The following is a 20750-nucleotide window of genomic DNA, read 5'->3' as shown; positions in this document are numbered from 1 at the left end:
CACAAATTATACTGCAGCTCTGGAATGCATACTGATATTAAGGACAAAAACTGAGCTATAAGCAGAAATTATACCGCAGCTCTGGAATGCATAGTGATATTAAGGACAAAAACTGAGCTATAAGCACAAATTATACCGCAGCTCTGGAATGCATACTGATATTAAGGACAAAACTGAGCTATAAGCACAAATTATACCGCAGCTCTGGAATGCATACTGATATTAAGGACAAAAACTGAGCTATAAGCACAAATTATACCGCAGCTCTGGAATGCATACTGATATTAAGGACAAAAACTGAGCTATAAGCACAAATTATACCGCAGCTCTGGAATGCATACTGATATTAAGGACAAAAACTGAACTATAAGCACAAATTATACCGCAGCTCTGGAATGCATACTGATATTAAGGACAAAAACTGAACTATAAGCACAAATTATACTGCAGCTCAGGAATGCATACTGATATTAAGGACAAAAACTGAACTATAAGCACAAATTATACCGCAGCTCTGGAATGCATACTGATATTAAGGACAAAAACTGAGCTATAAGCACAAATTATACCGCAGCTCTGGAATGCATACTGATATTAAGAACAAAAACTGAGCTATAAGCACAAATTATACTGCAGCTCTGGAATGCATACTGATGTTTGTGTCTTTCGGCTTTTCCCGGTTAGGGGTCGCCACAGCGGTACTCTGGTCCGCTAATGATTGGCAGTAGAGTTTTACATGCTGGCTTGCCGGGCCTAACGCACAACCTTCAATGAAGGAACGCCCATTCACGCATGTCGCCACACAGAAGACGCTCTAACTGAGAATCGAACGGGCAACGTCTAACTGTGAAGCGACAACGCTACCGCAGCAAAAACTGAAATATAAGCACAAATTATACCGCAGCTCTGGAATGCATACTGATATTAAGGACAAAAACCTGAGCTATAAGCACAAATTATACCGCAGCTCTGGAATGCATAATGATATTAAGGACAAAAACCTGAGCTATAAGTATTTCTTTTGTGAAACTCCTGCAATCTCAGAAATATGTCTAAACCAATTTATAACTAAAAGATGCAAAATCTGTTTTACTTTTTTATTTTCATGTATATTTTTGTTTTATTTTGTGACAGACAATAATACAAAATATGCTCAGCCGTTTCAAATACTAATGTAAGTAATGCAACTCAGTGCTTTTATTACACCAATTGCAATCTACAGTTACCATCTCCTTTGATACAATACATGAACAGCCTAGAAAATGCACTCTTCAAAAACATTTCTGTAGATCAGAGTAAGCACATGTAACTGAATGAAATGACTCATTTTGTTCCTACTTGGATATTTTCTCTGTTGGAATAAGGCATATCAAGGATCAAGAAGAAATGACCCTTTAGAAATCATTTTAACAAAAGGTATTTAATTATTTTAACTTCTGCAAATTGTTCTCGACTGAGTGATTTGCCTGGTACTCGTGTATTTCCTCTAAATTAAATTTCCTTTTGAGTTGTGTTTACATGTGAGCACATCTTTGAACGTTTATATGTCAGGTTGAACACTTTCATTCTGTACTTGTAAAATAAGGTGACTTTGAGCTATTAGAATTTAAATCCTATTATTTACACTCCCAAACTAATTAATTACATAATGTCATCCAACTCTCCCTCTAGATGTTTGTAAACTACATCCTGAAACAGGATTCTGCAAGGCCCACATTCCCAGGTACTTCTACAACTACACCTCTATGACGTGCCAACATTTTATCTATGGTGGCTGTGGTGGCAATGGAAACAATTTTCATTCAGAAAAAGACTGTTTCGACACGTGCAGACATGAAGGTAAGAAGGTCTTTCAGAAGCATGTTCATATCAAGATGATTTCTATTATTAGACAGTATATATTGGCTCAGTATAGTAAAATGTGACCCACAGTGGGTCAAAAGCAATAGTTAAATATTTATATAATTTTTTTACAGGCAGGAAGAGGGGGACTAAAGCCCCCCAAACCCTTTTTATATTTAAAACTAAATTCAATGTCATGAACAAAAAAAAAAAAAGAATCATTACATTTTCTCTTACACTTTACACTTTCTGGTATTTCTTCTTTCTTTCTGACCCTCTTATAGGTCAGCATTTTCATGGCTTACAATTTTCAATTGTTCTTATTTATTTAGTCATTTATTCATTCATTTGTGCATATTTTCATGTATATACCACATGCATCTCTAAGCTATTGGCTTTTTAATAAAGGTTCTGCATAAAACATTTTGACAACATACCTTTTTAGGGTACAGAAGCAAAACCATGATTCATCTGAATTCAGATGAAGTAATTTGTAAAATACGGAAGTATAAAATGAAATAAAACGCTTTCAGCAGCAGATGAAGAGGAGCCAAAGACGCAGATAAGAGTGGAAGTGGACAGAAAAAAGATCAGACAGACTACACAAACATGAATTTATGGGAGTATTTAAGGATGAGCAACACTAAAACCAATTTTAAATATGTATATACTAAGCCATTTCCATTGTTGCAGTATTTTTTGAGATGTGGCTGTAGGAGGATGACATTAAAGAAATCAGAACAGATGGTATTCATCCAATTAGGGATTTCCTAATTGTGCCAGTATTTACTAACACTGGAGCAATGCATAGGGCTTGTCCACAGACATCATATACTAGAGCACTTTATAATTCATGAGCGTCTGTAAATATAGCAGGAATATGTGAACTTCAACAGTGAAGCATGGATGACCCAGTAATGGAATACCTATGTAAATGAGGTCAGACAACACAAGAAGCTTGTTGTCCATGATTCATAAACAATTCACTGGAGCACTGAAGGAGAATGTCTAAAACAGCATATTATTTCATTCTAAGTGTTGACAGACTGCACCAAAAACAGTGACAAACATTCTGATTACCCTGAAAACCTGATATGTTACTCAGCATACGATGACATGAGTGGCACCAGCTAAACAAAGCCAAACCCACAACCACTGCAAAGAATGACAGCATCACCCCTCACATGCCAACTGCCATGACAGAAACACTTCAATACAACCTAACTTGAAAGGTCCCCATCTATAACATCATATAACAGGAGCCAGTCACAGAAGAGAAACAGTAGATTCTATACCACTAATGATATTTAGGAGGTTCCTTGTCCACATGCATAGATAATACAAATCTAAGGTTCTTGAATTATATATGCTCAGACTGAAGACTAGAATACCATGAACACAGATAACAACATGGATTTGTGCATCATTCATATACACCTTACTCAACTTACATATGCATACAAAAATTTCTTTCAGATGCTGACTTCTGTTCTGAAGGTATTACTGTATGTATCAAATATTTTTGGCAAAAAAACGGACATCTTCTACACTATAAGAAATATAAACCCTCGTTGGGATGCTCAGAAATAATGTACTTACTTGAGTACAAAGACCCTAACTGGTTGAGCCTTACAGAGCATGGCATACTGTGTGTATCTTGCCACTCAGGTTGGTTGTGCCCATCAACCTACTAGTCGTAACAGCTTGCTCACAGATTCCAGCATATCCCTGTAGGTATATGAGAAGCCAGGTTCTAATGTATATCCACCGACCACCGTGCATCATCTCACCCAGCAGGGTGTGCAGCCCACTTTAAGGTGCAAAAATTCCTGGCAAAGACAAAAATGATGGGGGGGGGGGGTAAAACCAGGGACAGATTTAAAAAATGCTCTTATAAACTTAGAAAGTAACTGGAATAACAGATTTTGCATTTGCATATATTTTGTTAAGGATAAGAAGTCCAAAACTCAAATGTCTAATGTTATTTACTATCTTCAATCCTCAATGATTTTCCAGAAATCCACAAATGTTATTAGGAACAAGCCAGAAATATTAGGGAAAATCTGGACATTCTGACAGTCAATGTACATGATTTGTGTAACATGCTATGGTGTATACTTTGTGTATTATTACCAACAGTCATATTTATAAATCATGCTCAGTGTCAGACTGCATACATCACTTTTGTGACCACACACACTGGATTTATACATTTCCCTGCTCATAAATTTGATGGGTAAGCAAGACTGAGAACATGGTATATTTGAGACTGTACCTGGCCTAACTTTGATACCTTTGGCTGGTACTTCTAAAGATAACATGCATCACTGGAGCCAAACTACATACAATTTTCACCATAGATTTCAATCAGTTTTGAGATAAGAGGGAATTCAATCATGGATTTGGACAAAATAAGTAAAATGACTGGTGAATATTTGGACTTTCCAAAAGTTACTTCTGCCTAAAATAAGCAGAAACGTCAAAGAAATAATGGGATGGTTTGCTAGGTGGTTAGGGAGATGCTTCTAATGATGGTATTAGAATCTTAATTGTCAAGAACAAATGGTGCAGTTGGAAGGATTGGAAAACGTTTGATATTGTTAATTAGACTGAATGGGTTAGGAGGTGTGTATCGAACGGAAACTGGAAAACTATCATGGGATAAAATTTAATCCTGAACAGAGTACAGAGATTTCAGAACTTCTGCAGCTCTATTAAAGAAGGAATACTGAATCTGATGCAGGTGTGTATTAACGGAAGTAAAATAAAGTAGCTGAAAAAAGTTTCAAGTTAAGATGACAAGTTATAAAGTCAATGAAATGAAAGGACAGTCAGCCAAGTTAAAGATACAAAGGATAAAGCCCCAACTATAGTCCAGGTGAGGTGACTCCAATTATCAGCTCAGGTACTTGATGGTACTTGCAGAAAGGAGGGGTGTGCCAATCCTGGGTGGGGAGAGGTGTATGGATTACCACTGATTGGATGGGATAAGAAGTAAATATTATACCTCCGAATTTAAGGAAATCTTGAAATGTTCATTGAAATTACAAACCAGTGAACCTTATCTCAGTCTCAGTAAGGTTACAGAGAGGATTTGTAAAACTACATTTTGTCCAAAAGTATCTGCTGTTCTGGTTTCTGTAGCACAGAACGATAAAGCTCAGACTGAGTCCCTATCAAACTGGGTTCATGGAGTGGGCCCAGGCACTGGAAAGGCCAGCTAGCAATAGATGAGAGTTAATGGCTAATGTCAGCTCTCCCTTCCCAATGGGTTGGAGCAGTCCAGGTCATGTTATTTCAGCATCAGCTGTCAGTCATCTGGTTGGACAGTCCTGAACAACAGAGACAAGCAGGTGTGGCATGCAAAGCAGTGGAAGCCCTCTGGACAGGGGCAAAGGTTAACAGGAATACTTATCTTCATTGCGTAGACAGAAATCACAACTTGTAGCATACCTGTTAACTGATAGAGAGTAAGAATTAGGCTAGCTAGAAAGAAAACCCCAGTTAGAACTGGACAACAGCTCAGTCTTCTGCCTTCCACTTCAAGATGAAATAAGAGCAAGGTTTGCAAAAAATGAAATCTTCCCTGAAAACAGAGGAGAACTCTACAGGGTATTGTAACTGAATTACCCTAAAGCAGTAGCTGAATATAATGGGGAATGAAAGAGCCAATGGGGAGACTGGGAGATTTATATGTTCAAGGCTGGCATAAACCAAGAAAAAGAAAAACAAAAAACTGTGTCAGATACTTCAGTAGGGGTGGAAGGTAAAATGAACTTGTTTAAGGATGAGACAAAAGCTGGAAATGTCACAAATTTTGAAGTTAGTTTTGAGAGAGATTTGGAGAGGCTTGCTGTGTGGCAAGGATGTGACAGCTGAGATTTAAAGTTAATAAAGTTAACACAGTACCTACCAATATAGGATGTATTAATTTACAGGGTTTCCCTAGAGATGACCAGTGAAAAGAAGCATATGGTTAATAATTCATTGCTTAAATCATGTTATCTAACGTGTGATCGATTTTGCAATACCATAGTTTGATAGTAGGTATTTGGACAAACACTAAATCAAGGGTTGCAAAAGTTAGTCTCTCCTTCTACATCACTGTTAGGAGCTCATTTGAAATTCTATGTGTTCTACAGTCTGTATTTAGTTCAGGAAGTTAACTAAAAAACATATTCTATTTATTTTTTGTTTATGGGGAAAGTCTGACTAAGCAGTGTCCTTTTCCAGCAGAGGTCCAGGGAGAAAAGCTCCATTATGCAGACATTGTGGGCATCAGTGGCATTTTTTCATCATTACAGTCAGTTTTATTCAAGAGTTCCATCATACAGACATCCTTGAGATCAGTTGCATCATTTACAAGTTGTTTTGATTGAAAATAACAGTTACACGGGTTGAATATAAATATATTTTTAATACAGGGAGATACCTGCAGTACAGTATCATCTGTATGCATAGATTGTCAGGTTTTACATAAGAATATATGTTACTATAAGGACTTGCTCAAAATGTAGCACATAGGAAGACAAGAGTTAGAGCAGCCCAAAGAAAGGAAGGGGGGGAGGAGGCTAAGGAAATGAAAGGCATTCAGGTTGCAGACCGTTCTTGACAGGGATAGTATTCCTGCATTGTTGTAAGGTTTTGACATGGAGAGTAATGATTTGTCATTGGAGCACAGAGGTCTTTTAGTAGTGAAAGTTTGAATGATGGAATGAAGTGATGGGAACTTTTCAGGCTTTTGCAGTATTCTGAAGGTTATAAATAATTGTGTTTACAACAGAGAATTATTTAGTTTAAGCCATAATAGATGTTTTAGAGAGAGGCAGTGATGTGGCTGATTGCAAATCTGGCTACTTTACTTTAACATTGTTCTAGTTTGGCTGATACAGAGGAGTTGAGATTAGTTAGGAAAAGAGAGACATATAATAATTTGGGAACTAGAAAAGACATGGTTATGTTTTGTCTAGCAGAATCAGCAAGGTAGTGTTTTACTCTTCAGAGGCAGCCTATCCTTTGGTGTGTCTTCTTTATGGGTTGCTGACGGTACAGATCAATTTCAAGTGATCATATATAATCATTCATAGTAGCTTGGTGTACGATACCAGTTCTGCATTGGTCTTTTTGAATGACATCATATTAAAGGTAGTTTTTTTGGGAGACAAGAGAGAGCTGGGGTGAACAGTAGTAGTTTATTTATTTATTTTTGGATTCAGAAAGAGTTGAACGTTATCGAGCCAAACTTCCATAGAGAAGTATTTCTGGCTGAGTGCTTGGAGCACATGCAGTGTTCTTGTCATCAGTGTATTGTACTATGGTGGCCTCTTTAGCTGCTGTGTTTAGGCTGTTGATAAATAAGTTAAACAGTAGAGGTCCTAGGATGTAGTTTTGTGGGACTCTGACAGATATAGGAAGTAAAGAGGAGAAATCATCCTGTATTTCACTGCTTGGGACCTACTAGTGAGGTAACTAAGAAACCTGTTAAGTGAGGAAGGAGAGTAATAGGCCATAAGAAGAGAGTTCAGGTATTAAGTATGGTATTTTGGACTATGAGGAGAGGCTTGTACATGCACAGTTTGTACAAAAAAAGTGAAGGGTGTGACATCATCTGGCCTTCTCATACTACATGGAAAATGGTGCTATGAAGAAAGCTAAAGAGAAATAATAAAGGGGGACAGAGGAAAATCATGGTCAATAGAAAAAGGACTATTATGTTTAAAAATATGAGAAAGCAAGACTTCATAACGTGTAGTAGGGAAATGTAATTTCTGAAATTAGGATCTTGTAAAGAACTTCAAAAAATGTTTAAAAGCATGGAAAATGAAATGTTAGATACAGACGGGGGCAGCTGTATTGGAAGTTGGCTGTGACATATGAATGATCTTCATAAGCTGTGAACCTCTGTCCATCAGCTTATACACATATATGCAGCCATATTATGGCAACTGACTCCTTAAGGTTAGCAGTATCAGTGTCCAAGACTGAAGAGATGCTGTCAATTGCGGTTAAGCTCAGATTCATTTCTGATGTCATCATATTAGTGATTTAACCAGACAGGGCAACAATATGCAAATGCCCACTGGATAAAGAAAATGCATAAGAAAAACACAGTGGTCAAGAATGCCAGGTGGGTACATTATAAGAGGAACCATCTGTAGTGGTTATTGGGCACTTCTTGCCTGGTCTTTTCTTTTAATTTAATTTGGTTATATATCCCTGTTAGTCAGGTAATTATATTGGTCCATTGAAAACCAAGCACCAAGCATGGTTGTAATCATGCAAAAACAGAAATGTATAGGAGTGAATTCAAATATATTTATATGTGTATGTGTATCTATGTATCAGTACATTTGTTTTATATATCTATATATAGATAGATATAAGCACACACGTAAAAATGTATATAATTTGTTTGAATTTATTTGCCAGGAAAAACTGATTGGACAAAGCCCCTTTTCAGCAAAGGCTCGGGGAGAAAAGCTACATAGTAACACTCAGGATTATGTAACTTAATAGGTGATACCATGTTATGTACAGCATATAGAATTGACACCATTTCTTCTTCAGACACATATACAGAACATAGTACATACAGCATGTAAACCTCACATATTAGTAGAGCATTCAGCATTTTACAGTATATGTATATACTCTCCTTGCAATATTAGTATCCAGACAGTAGATAATGCATATACATGTGCATACTTTATCCAGTCAGTTAGCATCAGCAGGGACCTGTAACCAGGAAATAACTATAGTCAAGGTTTGAGACATTAGTAATATTTGCTTGATTTGATGATATGAAGTGGAGGATTAATAATAACAATAGTACATGGGCAGTACTATTATACTGACAGGTATGATTTCACTGGGCTTGTAACTTATAAATGGGATGAAATTTAGAATAAGAAAGGATCTTGTTAAAGGTGTTGTTACAAGTGCAGGAACATTTGCTGAAAAGAGGACACTGTTGTGGAGGCATGCAAAGACATAGCCAGACTCACAATTCTTATCTTTTACACTTCTCGTTCCTCTATACTAGTTGGCAAAAGTGAATCTAAGCTGATCTAATAGTTTTATATATATATATATATATATATATATATATATATATATATATATATATATGATAAACTTAATAACTTTATTAACTCATAATTAATGTTTAAGTAAAATAATATTTTTTTCGCCCTTTTTCATTATTAGCCCACTCCTCAATCATGTTGTAAAGACACAGTTGATGAAAAGATTTTTCATCAGTTAACTTTTCCTCAAGGTGGGATACTCAGCTTGAGGCTAAACTTTCTGTTGCAGTGTCCATTCTAGGTGCGACCCATAAAAACAGTCTAAAACCCAAGCAGCATATAAACCTATACCCCTCCAACAACTACTCAGAAACTGACATTAGATGAACATTTGTTATCTGTTATGAATTAGCCATAACATAAATTATTTTTCCTCAGATTTAGCATTGTTATACTTATATTTACAAGTATACCTGACAACAACAGAATTTTGTGCGACTGTATAAATAATAAATACCTGCATTTAGACTGCACAGATGCTTTCTATTTGTTGAACTATCAAGTTGAGAAACAAGAATGTTACACACCCTCTTCTAATCATTAAATATGATTTGTGGAGACCAGTGGTTTGACTTTAGTCTTCATAAGTTTAACAAGTGCAAGTATGAGCTAAGTCCCTTAACAGTAGATATCCAGATCCATGCCTTTCTCTCTAAATTATAATATTGGGCTGTGTCACCAGCAAGAGGCACTCTGGCTTTTGTTTTCCTACACAGATAATGTAGCCCCTCCCTCAGTGACCTGCAACTATGAAACAAGATGACTGACAGTTGAAGACTGAGGGGAGGAGTTAGCTCCCACAGATTTCCAGAGGCACAGGAGATGCTATATCTCTTTTTTATATATATTCTCTCGGGATGCCTCAAGGGTTCACATGTAAATAGTTTGATTTTTGGTTCTCTAAAATGAGTCTGGTTTTATGTGATGTTTCCTAGTACAGTTCAATCATTTTACTGCAGAGAATAAGTGTCATGAGTACCTAAACTGTTATCTGAAGTGGTATATATTGTACTTTTGTATGTTTGTGTGTGTGTGTGTGTGTGTGCTTGTGTTTGTGTATGGTTTCTTTAACTGTTAAAGAAGGGTGATTTTATGATAGTTGGTGATGTTCTATGCATCCAAAAGCTCAACAGTGACACCTTTATTTGCTTCCTCTGCCTTTAGATGTCTGTAAGTTGAAGCCTGAGGTGGGACCATGTGAAGCCATAATTCACAGATACTTTTACAACTCCACTACCATGACATGTGACCAGTTCAACTATGGTGGATGTAGTGGCAATGGCAACAACTTCCACACTAAGAAGGAATGTCTCCAGGAATGCCAAAATGAAGGTAGGAGATGTGACCTTCAGAAATGAGGTCATCCCCAAATAATTCTACATTTTTGAACTGTGTGATTGAGTTGGTATGTGTGGTTATATAAAATGAGAAATCCATGAGAAATGTGATTCTTTTTTTTAATTGGACTACAATAGCTCGATTCCTCTATATGCTTGCATCTAATTTTAAAGTCTAATACATAGAGAAAAGCAAGGACAAACATTCATATTTTCTGTGTTGTACTTTGAATACTTTCACAGGCAGCTATAAACAGATTTTAAATGCTGTTGTGAGGTTTGGAGGCGGTTAAAAAACATCCTAGGAGGAAACAAAAAAAGTTGCTTAATTGTTAAGTGCAGGTCTACTTGACATCACCGAAATTTCACATTACCACAATTGAAATCACTGAGACCACAATACCAAAACTGCACTACATCAAAAACCTTACCCTACAAAAACTCACTACAATGAACTCCAAAGCTAAACAAATTTAAACTAAAAAACAAACCTTTATAGATGATTTTGCAGGGGGCGAGCTCCCTGCACCCCCCACACCTCCTGCAATTTATATATACCAACTCCGAGATCACAGTACAGTGGGGAAAAGGGTAAATTTCCCAGTCCTCACTGTACCGCAATTTCCATTCAGAAGCTCCAAGTGCTGTTTAACATCTACAGCTGGTAATTGTTTAAAAAAAAAAAACACTGCAGCTGTTATCTAGGGTGTCGGAAGTGGTGATTGTTGTTTGTTGTAGTGAATTTCAGTAGAGTAACGTTTTGATGTAGTGCACTTTCTGTATTTTGGTAAATTGAAATTTCAGTGATGTTAAGTAGACCCGTTAAGGGCATACAAGTTATCAGTTGTTTTATAAAAGCATTGTATACACTCTTTTGAACTTCTAGTACATATTAAGTTATCATAGGTAATACAATGATGCAAAGATATATGGACATAATACAAAACATTTACAAACAGGAATATTAGCAGGAGCTACAGTACTCCAGGAGAAGCCTATGGGCCAGAGTTACAGTAGAAGTGAGTAGAGGAGGTCAGAAAAGAATTATGTAACTGTGACACACAGAATCATAATGGAAAATTGAATATGATTAAAAGAAAAAGCAGGGGAATGTGCCAGGAGAATTCCACTACATGTTTTTCAAGACAGTGTTGTCTGAAGAGCTGAAACAGAAAGACTGTGTTCCCATCTGAGCAGACCAGAGGTTGGGTTGCTAAGTTACTGCCCTGTTAGGACTGCCCACCTGCCTGCACTTTATTGGCTGAAAGGAGAACAAGTAGGAGTCTTTGCCCTTCTTAGCACAACACTCTCAAGAGCACATACTCGAGTGTCACCCAGTACAGTTGTACTTGCTGTTTCAGTAATGGGATAATTTACTTATGCTCAATTAAATATCTAAAGTTTTAAGGCAAAAAACTGATGCATTCTTGAACTGGACCAGTATGCATCCATGTGACTGTTGTATTTAACGGGTTCTTGGTGATCATCAGCCCCTGTAGTTCAGTCTAGAATCAGTGATAGCTTAAGGCTTGTTTCTTGCTGGGAAAATATAAGGGCACAGTAGCTAGCTGGTGGGGGGGGCATGTAGGACATGAGCAAAACAAATAAATAAATGAAATGCACAAATCTTCCAAATTCTGTCAATGTTCACAACACCAAAAAACTGCTAATTTGTAATGCTCAAGGATTATTGTTTGGATGAAGTGTTGGTAAACTACAGTGTAACAAGCAAGGGAGTAGTTACCAATACAACAGAGATGGGAAAATGTCACACGTGAAGGCATTTGTTCCTCAGTAAAAAGAGAAAATGTATCATTAACTCAAATTCAGGAACAGAAAGTCAGACTTATTTTTGTTGTGAGCTGCCTTGTAAGGATACAGATGACATGATGGAAATTATAAAATACTTTTAAATAAATACAGCACATTTTGTCAACATTCAAAATAAAATATATATCTTTCCAGGGCAGACATTAGTGACTAGCAAAATTAGTTGAAATGTCGGTAAAACAATTATTTGAAGTAGAAGTAAGAGTGATCATTTAACAGCTCCAGATTACAATGGCAGTACTGACACCCAAGGAATAATTTGGGAGAGGGGGGTTTGTCAGCACATGGGCTATTAAAAAATCAGAAGCCTTAAAAACATGCAGTTGAACTAATTTATTTTGTTGAGCATCTACAACTACTATTAAGAGGGAAGACCTGCTCTGAGAATTCAAATCAGAGTAACTCAAACAAAAAAGTGAAAATAAAAATAGGTCCCAGAAGCTGTACAATATGTAAATGGCTTACACTACTGGCATTCAATTTACATAGAATTAAAAACAAAATGATTCCGTTATGGCTAGCATGACTCATACAGAGGGCATGAAGTAGATTTTGGGAAAAAGACTTCCAAGGTTATATAATAAATGCTTAATGATTCTTTCTCATACATTAAAGTAGCCACAGTACAAATATTTGATGAAATAATTGATATATGATAGCAATCATAAACAAAGACATATTGCAAGTTTTCTAGTTCCCTCCAAGAAAAACAGCACTGAGAAAGAAAAAAACTAAACCAAGCAAATGCTGCAGCGTGAACCACCTAGTTCTCTTTTCTGATTTGCTGGAATAACACCAATAGAAATAATTTAGAGTTGAATGTTTTAGGGTAGCACCATACCTCTCAACTTATTTGGTCAAGAATACTGGACAAAGACAAAAATAATGGGAGGGCACAAAATCAGGAACAGTTTTTTTAATATTACTTTAATGTACTTAGAAAGTTAATAGAGCAACAGGCTTTTATCAACATGCATTTTTAAAATAAGAAGTTTAAAACTCGTACTGACATTACTGACAGACTATAATAATGAAAATAAAACAGTTTATGAGGGACAGGGCTAAAATTTAAAGCAAAATCAGTGACATTCCACAAAAACAGAGACAGGTGAGAGGGCAAACTCCATACCAATAAAGTACAGAATACATGATGCATGGTAACAACCTGTCCATAATCCAGTGTTAAAATAATAAAAGACTATTTACTTATTAAAAAAAGGGTACTTACATATTATCGCAACCAGATTTTTGCCCTAATCCTGGTTGCTTCTGTGTAGGTCAAATAGTAGCACTGCAGTGTTATGAAGGTTAGAGACATGTGTTCTGTAATGGTTTTGTACTTTTAGGAAGGTTTATCATTGAAACAGCTCATAAGATAAGGTTCAAAAACAGGTTTCCCCTTTTGCCGCCAGCATCTCCTGTCAGTTAAGCGAGTCCCATTCTACTGCGAATGTGTTCCTTCCACATGCTGTAGTCGGTGAAGTAGGAAATCTCTGTTTTCAAACCTGTATTACTTATCAGCCGTTCCAATGACGAAGCTACCTAAGTCCAACAAACCTGTTTCTAACCTTCATAATACTGTCATACATGATCCAAAAAAAAACAAAAAAACAAAAAGGTAAAGCCGAAGAAGTAGTAGTCCTTCACCAAAAGGAACTGCAGTATAAAGTAATCCATTCCACAAATCGTACGCTAACTCCTGCATTCCTTTCAGCCCAACACACGTACACACACACAACCACTGCCATCGCTGAATTCAATGCTGGGCGTCTTTAAAGGATGCTACCCACACACCTCAAAATTATGTCTTACTAGTTTTTTTAAAACCCCTACCGATATCCCCAACAGACCTTCTGCCAATCTACCCTTCGATATCACACTTCAGTGAGGCCATTTCAGTAAAAGTGAAGAAAGTAAAAGAGGTTCCAAAATCTGGTTGCGATAATACGTAAGTACCAAAAAAAACAGTGAATGCCATAATCTTCCAAATTCTGGAAATGTTCACATCCCAATAAAACTGCTAATTTTTCATGCTCAAGAATTATGGAATTATGGTTTGGATGAAGTGTTGATATTCTACAGCACAAAGAGTCAAGGGTACACCTATCAATACCACAGAGATCTGAATACTTTTTTGGAGAGTGAAGAATTTTAAATGATGCAGTTATGATTTTCTGTACGTTAAATAAAAACAACCAACCAACAAAACAGACCAGTTAAAATACCATAAACGGCAAGACACATGGACACTTACTAAAACCCATTTGTATTAGATACTGTGAGCGGTTTCACTTAATTTAATATTAAACTTCTTCAGACACACTTTTGTTTCAAACACAGCCTTAAATACTATCTAAAAGTCTGCCAAAAACTTGAAAACCTGGAAATGATGTGTTTAAAAACATTTTTCTTTAAAGAACCTCTATACTTAAAATTGTTTCAGCCTTAAAAAATTACATTATTTACTATATTGTTACCATTCCTATTAAAACAAATAACAACATATAATTTCCTTTAAACATACATTGTACATGTTTACATATTCACATTCAACATTGAAATAATGTAATAACATATTATAATCATCTTCAATGTCAAAATACGTACATAGACTCACATTGGCACAAGCATTCCTCCTTCCCTCCCTCCTATATGCCGCCCCAGTACTCACCAATGTCCAGACTACAACCCTAAACAAACTCCAACAAACTTACCACAAAATTGCTAAATTTATCACAAAAACTCTCCTTACAATGCTCATTACTGTATTGCTCTAAACTCTCTCCTATGGCTTGAGCTCCCCCAACAACTCCAACTATCTCAATTTCAAATGCTGCACAATATGCTTTACAAAACTTCTTCCTGTCCATCTCTTTCATCCTTTATCTCTACCTATACTCCACCTTGGACCCTCTGTACCGCTAACCAGCAACTACTTAACATCTACCAACCTAAGAAAACAGTTGGTAAACTACTATATAAATATTCTGTTGCCCTTGCATGGAACAAACTTCCATTAAACATATGTACCATCACCCACCCATTACACTAGAAAAAATGAACTAAAACACCATATGCTCAACTCTAAGACTTGTCCCTGCCATGATCTAACAAAAACCTTTCACTCTCCTTAAGTCACTAATTAAGTTTTTTTCCCCACTCTTTACATTCCCCACAATCCCATGCTTGTTAGCCAATGCCAATTGCCTTTTAGCAATTAAGATACATAATTCTCTTATCTAGATACATGATTGCTTTGTATAAATATTGTGTTTTTGTCTTATCATGTAAGCTCTCTATTTTTTTACTCATGCTGTAGTTACACATTTATTTCAATCCTTGTACTATCTCTCATATATGTATGTGCTTAAAACTTTTTAAATGCAGTATTGTTTTTCATGTAACTGTTTTTTGGAGCTTTTCTCCTCAGGTCTCCACTGAAAATAAGCCTCAAGCCCAGTTAACAAATGTCAATAAATAACTAAATAAATAAATAAATAAAAATAAAAATACACCACTGAGATTATCCTAAACATTGTCAGCAATAATTAAATCATACATTCTATATTATACAAAAAAAATCCAAATGTTATATCGATAATTTATATTAATAAATTCTGATTTATCAATATCAAATTACTGGATTCCTTAGTTACTTATCTACAAAGAGCCCTAAGTTTTAAAATACTGTTAATAGAGCTATACACATTAATGCCTGGCCATACATAAGAATTTAAAAGAATTTGCCATATTAATTCATTCTTTTCAAACTCCAAAGACCATGGACCTGTCCATAGGGTTATCATTTACCTGTTGAATAACTAAAAATTGAAAACCATGATCTTGATTAGTGGCAACATGTTTGGCCAGTGCATTAGTTAGCTTCACTTTTTTATCGCATACTGATGTTTGTGTACTCTTTCCTTTAAGGATCTCTCTGTTTTTCCAACAAAATAAGAGGGACATTTTTTACAAATGGCTAAATAAACGACTCTTTTGGTATTACAGTTAAAGGACCCTTTTAACGTATATTTTATATCCCTTATTTCATATTGTTTCCAAACATGTCCATAACTACAGAAATTACACATTACACATTTCCTCATGCCCAAATGTTTGTATTATCATCATGTCTATTATTTACTTATTTTAAACTCTTTAAACTAATACTCCTTCTTGCCACCATTTTCAGTCCCTGTTTAAATTCTTCCTTAATTTGCCTATCCTCTTCTATAATTCTGCATAAGTATAGTTCTGATATTATAATAATCAGTTGTGTATGTTTCAAGGAAATTATATGCTGCTATTTGTTTTAATAGGAATGGTAACAATATAGTAAAAAATCTCATTTTTTAAGGTTGAAACAATTTTAAGTACATAGGTTCTTTAAGAAAAATGTTTTTAAACACATCATTTCCATTTTTCAAGTTTTTGGCGGACTTTTCGATAATATTTAAGGCTGTGTTTGAAACAAAAGTGTGTCAAAAGAAGTTTAATAAATTAAATGAAAGCACTCACAGTATCTAATAAAAACAAATTTTCTGTATGTAGTTATAAATGTCTATGAACAACTTTCAGGACACTTTAAAAATCTGCAGTATTAATGACTAAGATTAAAACTACATAGCCTTATTTTTTTATTTTGAGGCTTCTTCACTTTTAGACAGTTTAGTATAGTTTAAAATTGCCATAACATCTATAGCACCAACATGCAAAACATATTATAGAAACTGCAGCCATAGTCAACTTCAAACTATGGAATACTTCACTAATTTTCGTCAGGTGGAACAAATGGGTAAAATGTGAAACATTTACTAACAACTAGTAATGGAAGTTAGCTCACAACATGGCTAAAATGTTGCTTTATACTTAAAAAAAACATTATTTTAATGTGCTGTCTCCCATTACCAAAACAGGCACTCATTTGTAATGTAATATTGTAGTATTTCTCCTTGGGGCTAGTTATCCAGCAGTTATAATATAAAAGCTCAGTTACTTTCATTTTACCACATAGCCAGTTCTTCAACCATAAGAAACTCTCAGGTGAAACAACTCAAGCTGGTAAAACTCCAAGGCCCCAAGCAACAACCCGGTCAAAAACAAAAACACACAATCAGCTCCAGTCAGCAAGAAGAAATTGAATAATACAGGAAAGAGAAGGCTTGAAACATCACCTCCATAGCACCAACAGGCAAAGGAACTATGGGAACTATAGCCAAAGTCAAGCTTCCATCTTCACAGTGCAGAATACTGTATTATCTCACGTGGTGTGGAACAGATGGGTAGAAAATAGCACATGTACTAACCACAACTAGGAAGGAAACTCATTCCAAGGTTAAACTGCAGACATAATGCTTATAACCAGTTCTTTGATACCCATTCTTTCTTTGATTGCCGGAACAGTTACTTGGTTACAATGTAACATTTTCCTTTTATAGTATTTATAAGGCAAAAAGACTTGTACAGTAGTTGTAATATAATGTGCTTTACTAGACACCAAGGTCTTTAAACATTAGAGACTTGAGATAAAGATGTAAAGTTCCAGGCTTACTACACAAATTATTCTCATATTCTATTTTAGCATCTCTAGCTACATATTCTCAGTGGCAAAAACAAATTTAGATTTTCTCCTAATCTCAGTTATTATACCCACTACAGTGCAAATACTTTGATCTTTGATGCATGGACAAACACACACACACACACACACACACACACACACACACACACACACACACACACACACACACACACACACACATCAATTACACCCACTTCTATGACTGTTCATCTCAAATATTTGCTGGAGCTCAAGCAACTGAATAAATTCATAAATAATAGCCCAGAGGTGTATCTAAGCTTGCTGACATCAGAACCATACAGCTCAACTGCCTTCTCTCCAATCAGCTTCATAGTTTCATAGCTTTATACCTTAATTCAAGTGCAAATGCTCTTCATCGATCTTAAGCATTGCAGAGTGTATAAGTCCATATTTATATTTATTTTCCCCTGTATAATTATTCAACCTTGTTTTGAAGATTGACATCAAACAAGAATTTCTGACATAAACAGGTATGCCATTCTACAATTTAGGAATCCTTTGAGTTATAAACCTATCCATTATCTTTGCTCAATTTCTTTTTATTATATATTTAGGAACACCATTCTGTATTCTAGGATATTACACAGCCTTTATTAAACCAATTGCTTGGCTAAAATAAGAATTGTTCCATGCAATATATGTTAAATACAAGTATCCCTTGCTTGTTCTATATGATATACTGAAAATATGCAAATACTTCAATATCTCAAAATAAGTCCACTTATTTATTTTGTTCAGTTTAGATGTATAGGTGATTACTAGGCTAATGACCAGTGGGTGGCCTTTTTAAGCCTAGCCTTTGCTTCCAAAATGTATCTTGCTGATTAATACTCTAGAATTGCTTTATTGGGTATATGCAGACTTGGGCATGGGTGGTCAAGCATTTACAAGCTGCCTCTATCTACTAGAGACATAGATGCCAGACCAGGGGTAAAATTCCAATTCTCCATCCACTTGTCCGAGTTATGTTTGAATTGGGTTAGAGAAGAGCTCTGCTTGACACAGAAGGGAAACCTGTACCAGAAAGGGATAGGAGTAGAACAGGTATTATTTTTGTAAAAATTCTTAATTATTTCTAAATTTCCTGTGTCAGTAATAGTCTCATTACAAAACAACAAATTATATTATATCATGGACCTGTTAATAGTTACAAATACATTCCTTAATACCACATGATTTCTAGTTTCCAATGCCCCCATAGTATGCTAGATTGTCTTAAAGCATTAGGCTTTATGACTTTTACACGGTACTTAAAATTGATGTCCTTATCAATGGATGTACTAAGATCTTTAACTTGATCAATTATTTCTAAAACCACATCCCCCATCCTTATCCAGCCAGCCAAAGGTTAAGAGCTTATATATTTTTTTAATGATTAAATTGTTGCCCAACTTTTTGTAGTACAATATTCAATGTCAACTAAATAATTATGTAAATATTCCTCACCCTCCTCCTTCACTGAAGAATCAGAAACAGCTTTTAAATATTTCTCTTCTATACTTAAAAATCTGATAGCATAACAAGTTTGCTTTAGCAAGCATTCTCTGAAGGATACAAAGTGTTAAACTCACATCCCAACCATAATGAAGTTACTACAATCTGCAATAATTTTCCATAAAGCCACAAATTCTACAAAGAATAGATCAACATACCTCTCATTTTTATCCCAAGAATTCTGCAAAAACCCAAAATGATGGGTGGATAAATTGTAAATATTATTTTATGTATTTGTCAATCAAGTATTCCCACTGGGCATAATGTTTCTTTTCAGGGTGTCCCAGGAGCACTGTCTGGTTAAGTGACTTGTTTAAAGTCACATAGGAGGTAAATGAAGATGAAACTATTCAAACCCTGTGCCTTTGACTATAGGAAGAACTTTGTCAACATAAGTGCCAGACACCTACAAATCACTTAAAACATTAACAAAACATTAAGTGTGTTCTCTGAATAATAAAAACAATTCAATTGTGAACTACTGGCATAACTGACTGACAGTAATCCTCAGTGATTTACCAGTAAAAAGAAGTTAATGAGGGACAGGGCACAAATATGAGGCAAAATTTGTGATGTTCTGCAAACATCATAAACAGATAAATGGCAGACTACTTTAATTCACTTACAAAGTTAATAGAACAGCAGGTTTTACATCAGTATGCATTTTCTGAACATATGAACAATGAAAGCTATAAAACAGTTCTGTGGCAGCAGATGTAGGTGTAGGGTTGGAGTACAGACAGACCTGGGTTCTAGTACAGGGTGTGCAAACTTTTTAAAAGGGTGGGAGGTTGGCATAATGGTTAAGGTGTTTGCTTTATAAACCAAAGGTGCAGGGTTTGATTCTCAAATGGGGTAAATGACTAGGCTTAAAATGGCCCAGAAAGGCAGTTAGCCTAGTACTACATCTATTCTATTCTATTCCAATACATAAATAAATGGCATTACTGACTGACTGACAGCAAACCTTAGTGATTTTTAACCCTCACTGATTTATTAGAAAATGAAGACATGAATAAAGAAGATGTGGCAGTTAATTCAGAGGGTTAAGGCTCTAAGCCCCTTGTGAACTGCTTCCTGTAGTGAAGGGTACAGAGTTTGATTGTTATTATTCCCATTTGCCTGCTGTGTGAATTTGAGCAGGTCACTTAAACAAACAGTCATTCTGGGTTGCCCCTTTACCTGTTTTAAAAGATAAAAAAACAAAAAGGCATGTATATGAAGCAAAATACACATTTCCAGTTTCTGAACAATAAGAGAAGGGCCATATCAAGGTCAAGTGGTGCCCTAGCTAAGGGTAACAGAGTAGTCCCCCCCCAAACACAGCCATACCAATATCCCAATATTTGGTTGTCTTTCCCTAATTACCATAAAACACTGTTCAAACCTGTAACTGTGTATACTACTTTCTCCTTTACTTTTACAATGATCAGGGATTTGGATTTAATTTAAAATGTTTACTAAAACAAAAATAGCAAAATCACTGATAGGCATTTGATAATCAAAACAAAACATTCTCACACTAAAAACAGATGGCATGGGTTACAGTAAATTTATCTT

General features: G+C 35.6%; 1 protein-coding gene across 1 annotated transcript in view; it reads left to right on the top strand.

The window, feature by feature from the left end:
• Positions 1–20750, top strand: part of LOC122790963 (papilin-like) — a 169797-nt gene that overhangs the window by 107566 nt on the left and 41481 nt on the right. Inside the window, exons 8-9 of the mRNA XM_044058684.1 lie at positions 1672–1839; positions 10092–10259. Of these exons, the coding sequence (XP_043914619.1) occupies positions 1672–1839; positions 10092–10259 (336 nt within the window). The remainder of the gene's footprint in view (positions 1–1671; positions 1840–10091; positions 10260–20750) is intronic.

Source organism: Protopterus annectens, chromosome 16.part0 (assembly GCF_019279795.1).
Source record: "Protopterus annectens isolate FY-2018-M chromosome 16.part0, PAN1.0, whole genome shotgun sequence".
Taxonomy (NCBI): Eukaryota; Metazoa; Chordata; order Ceratodontiformes; family Protopteridae; genus Protopterus; species Protopterus annectens.
The sequence above is the reverse complement of the archived record's forward strand: the minus strand, read 5'-3'. Positions and strand labels throughout refer to the sequence as shown.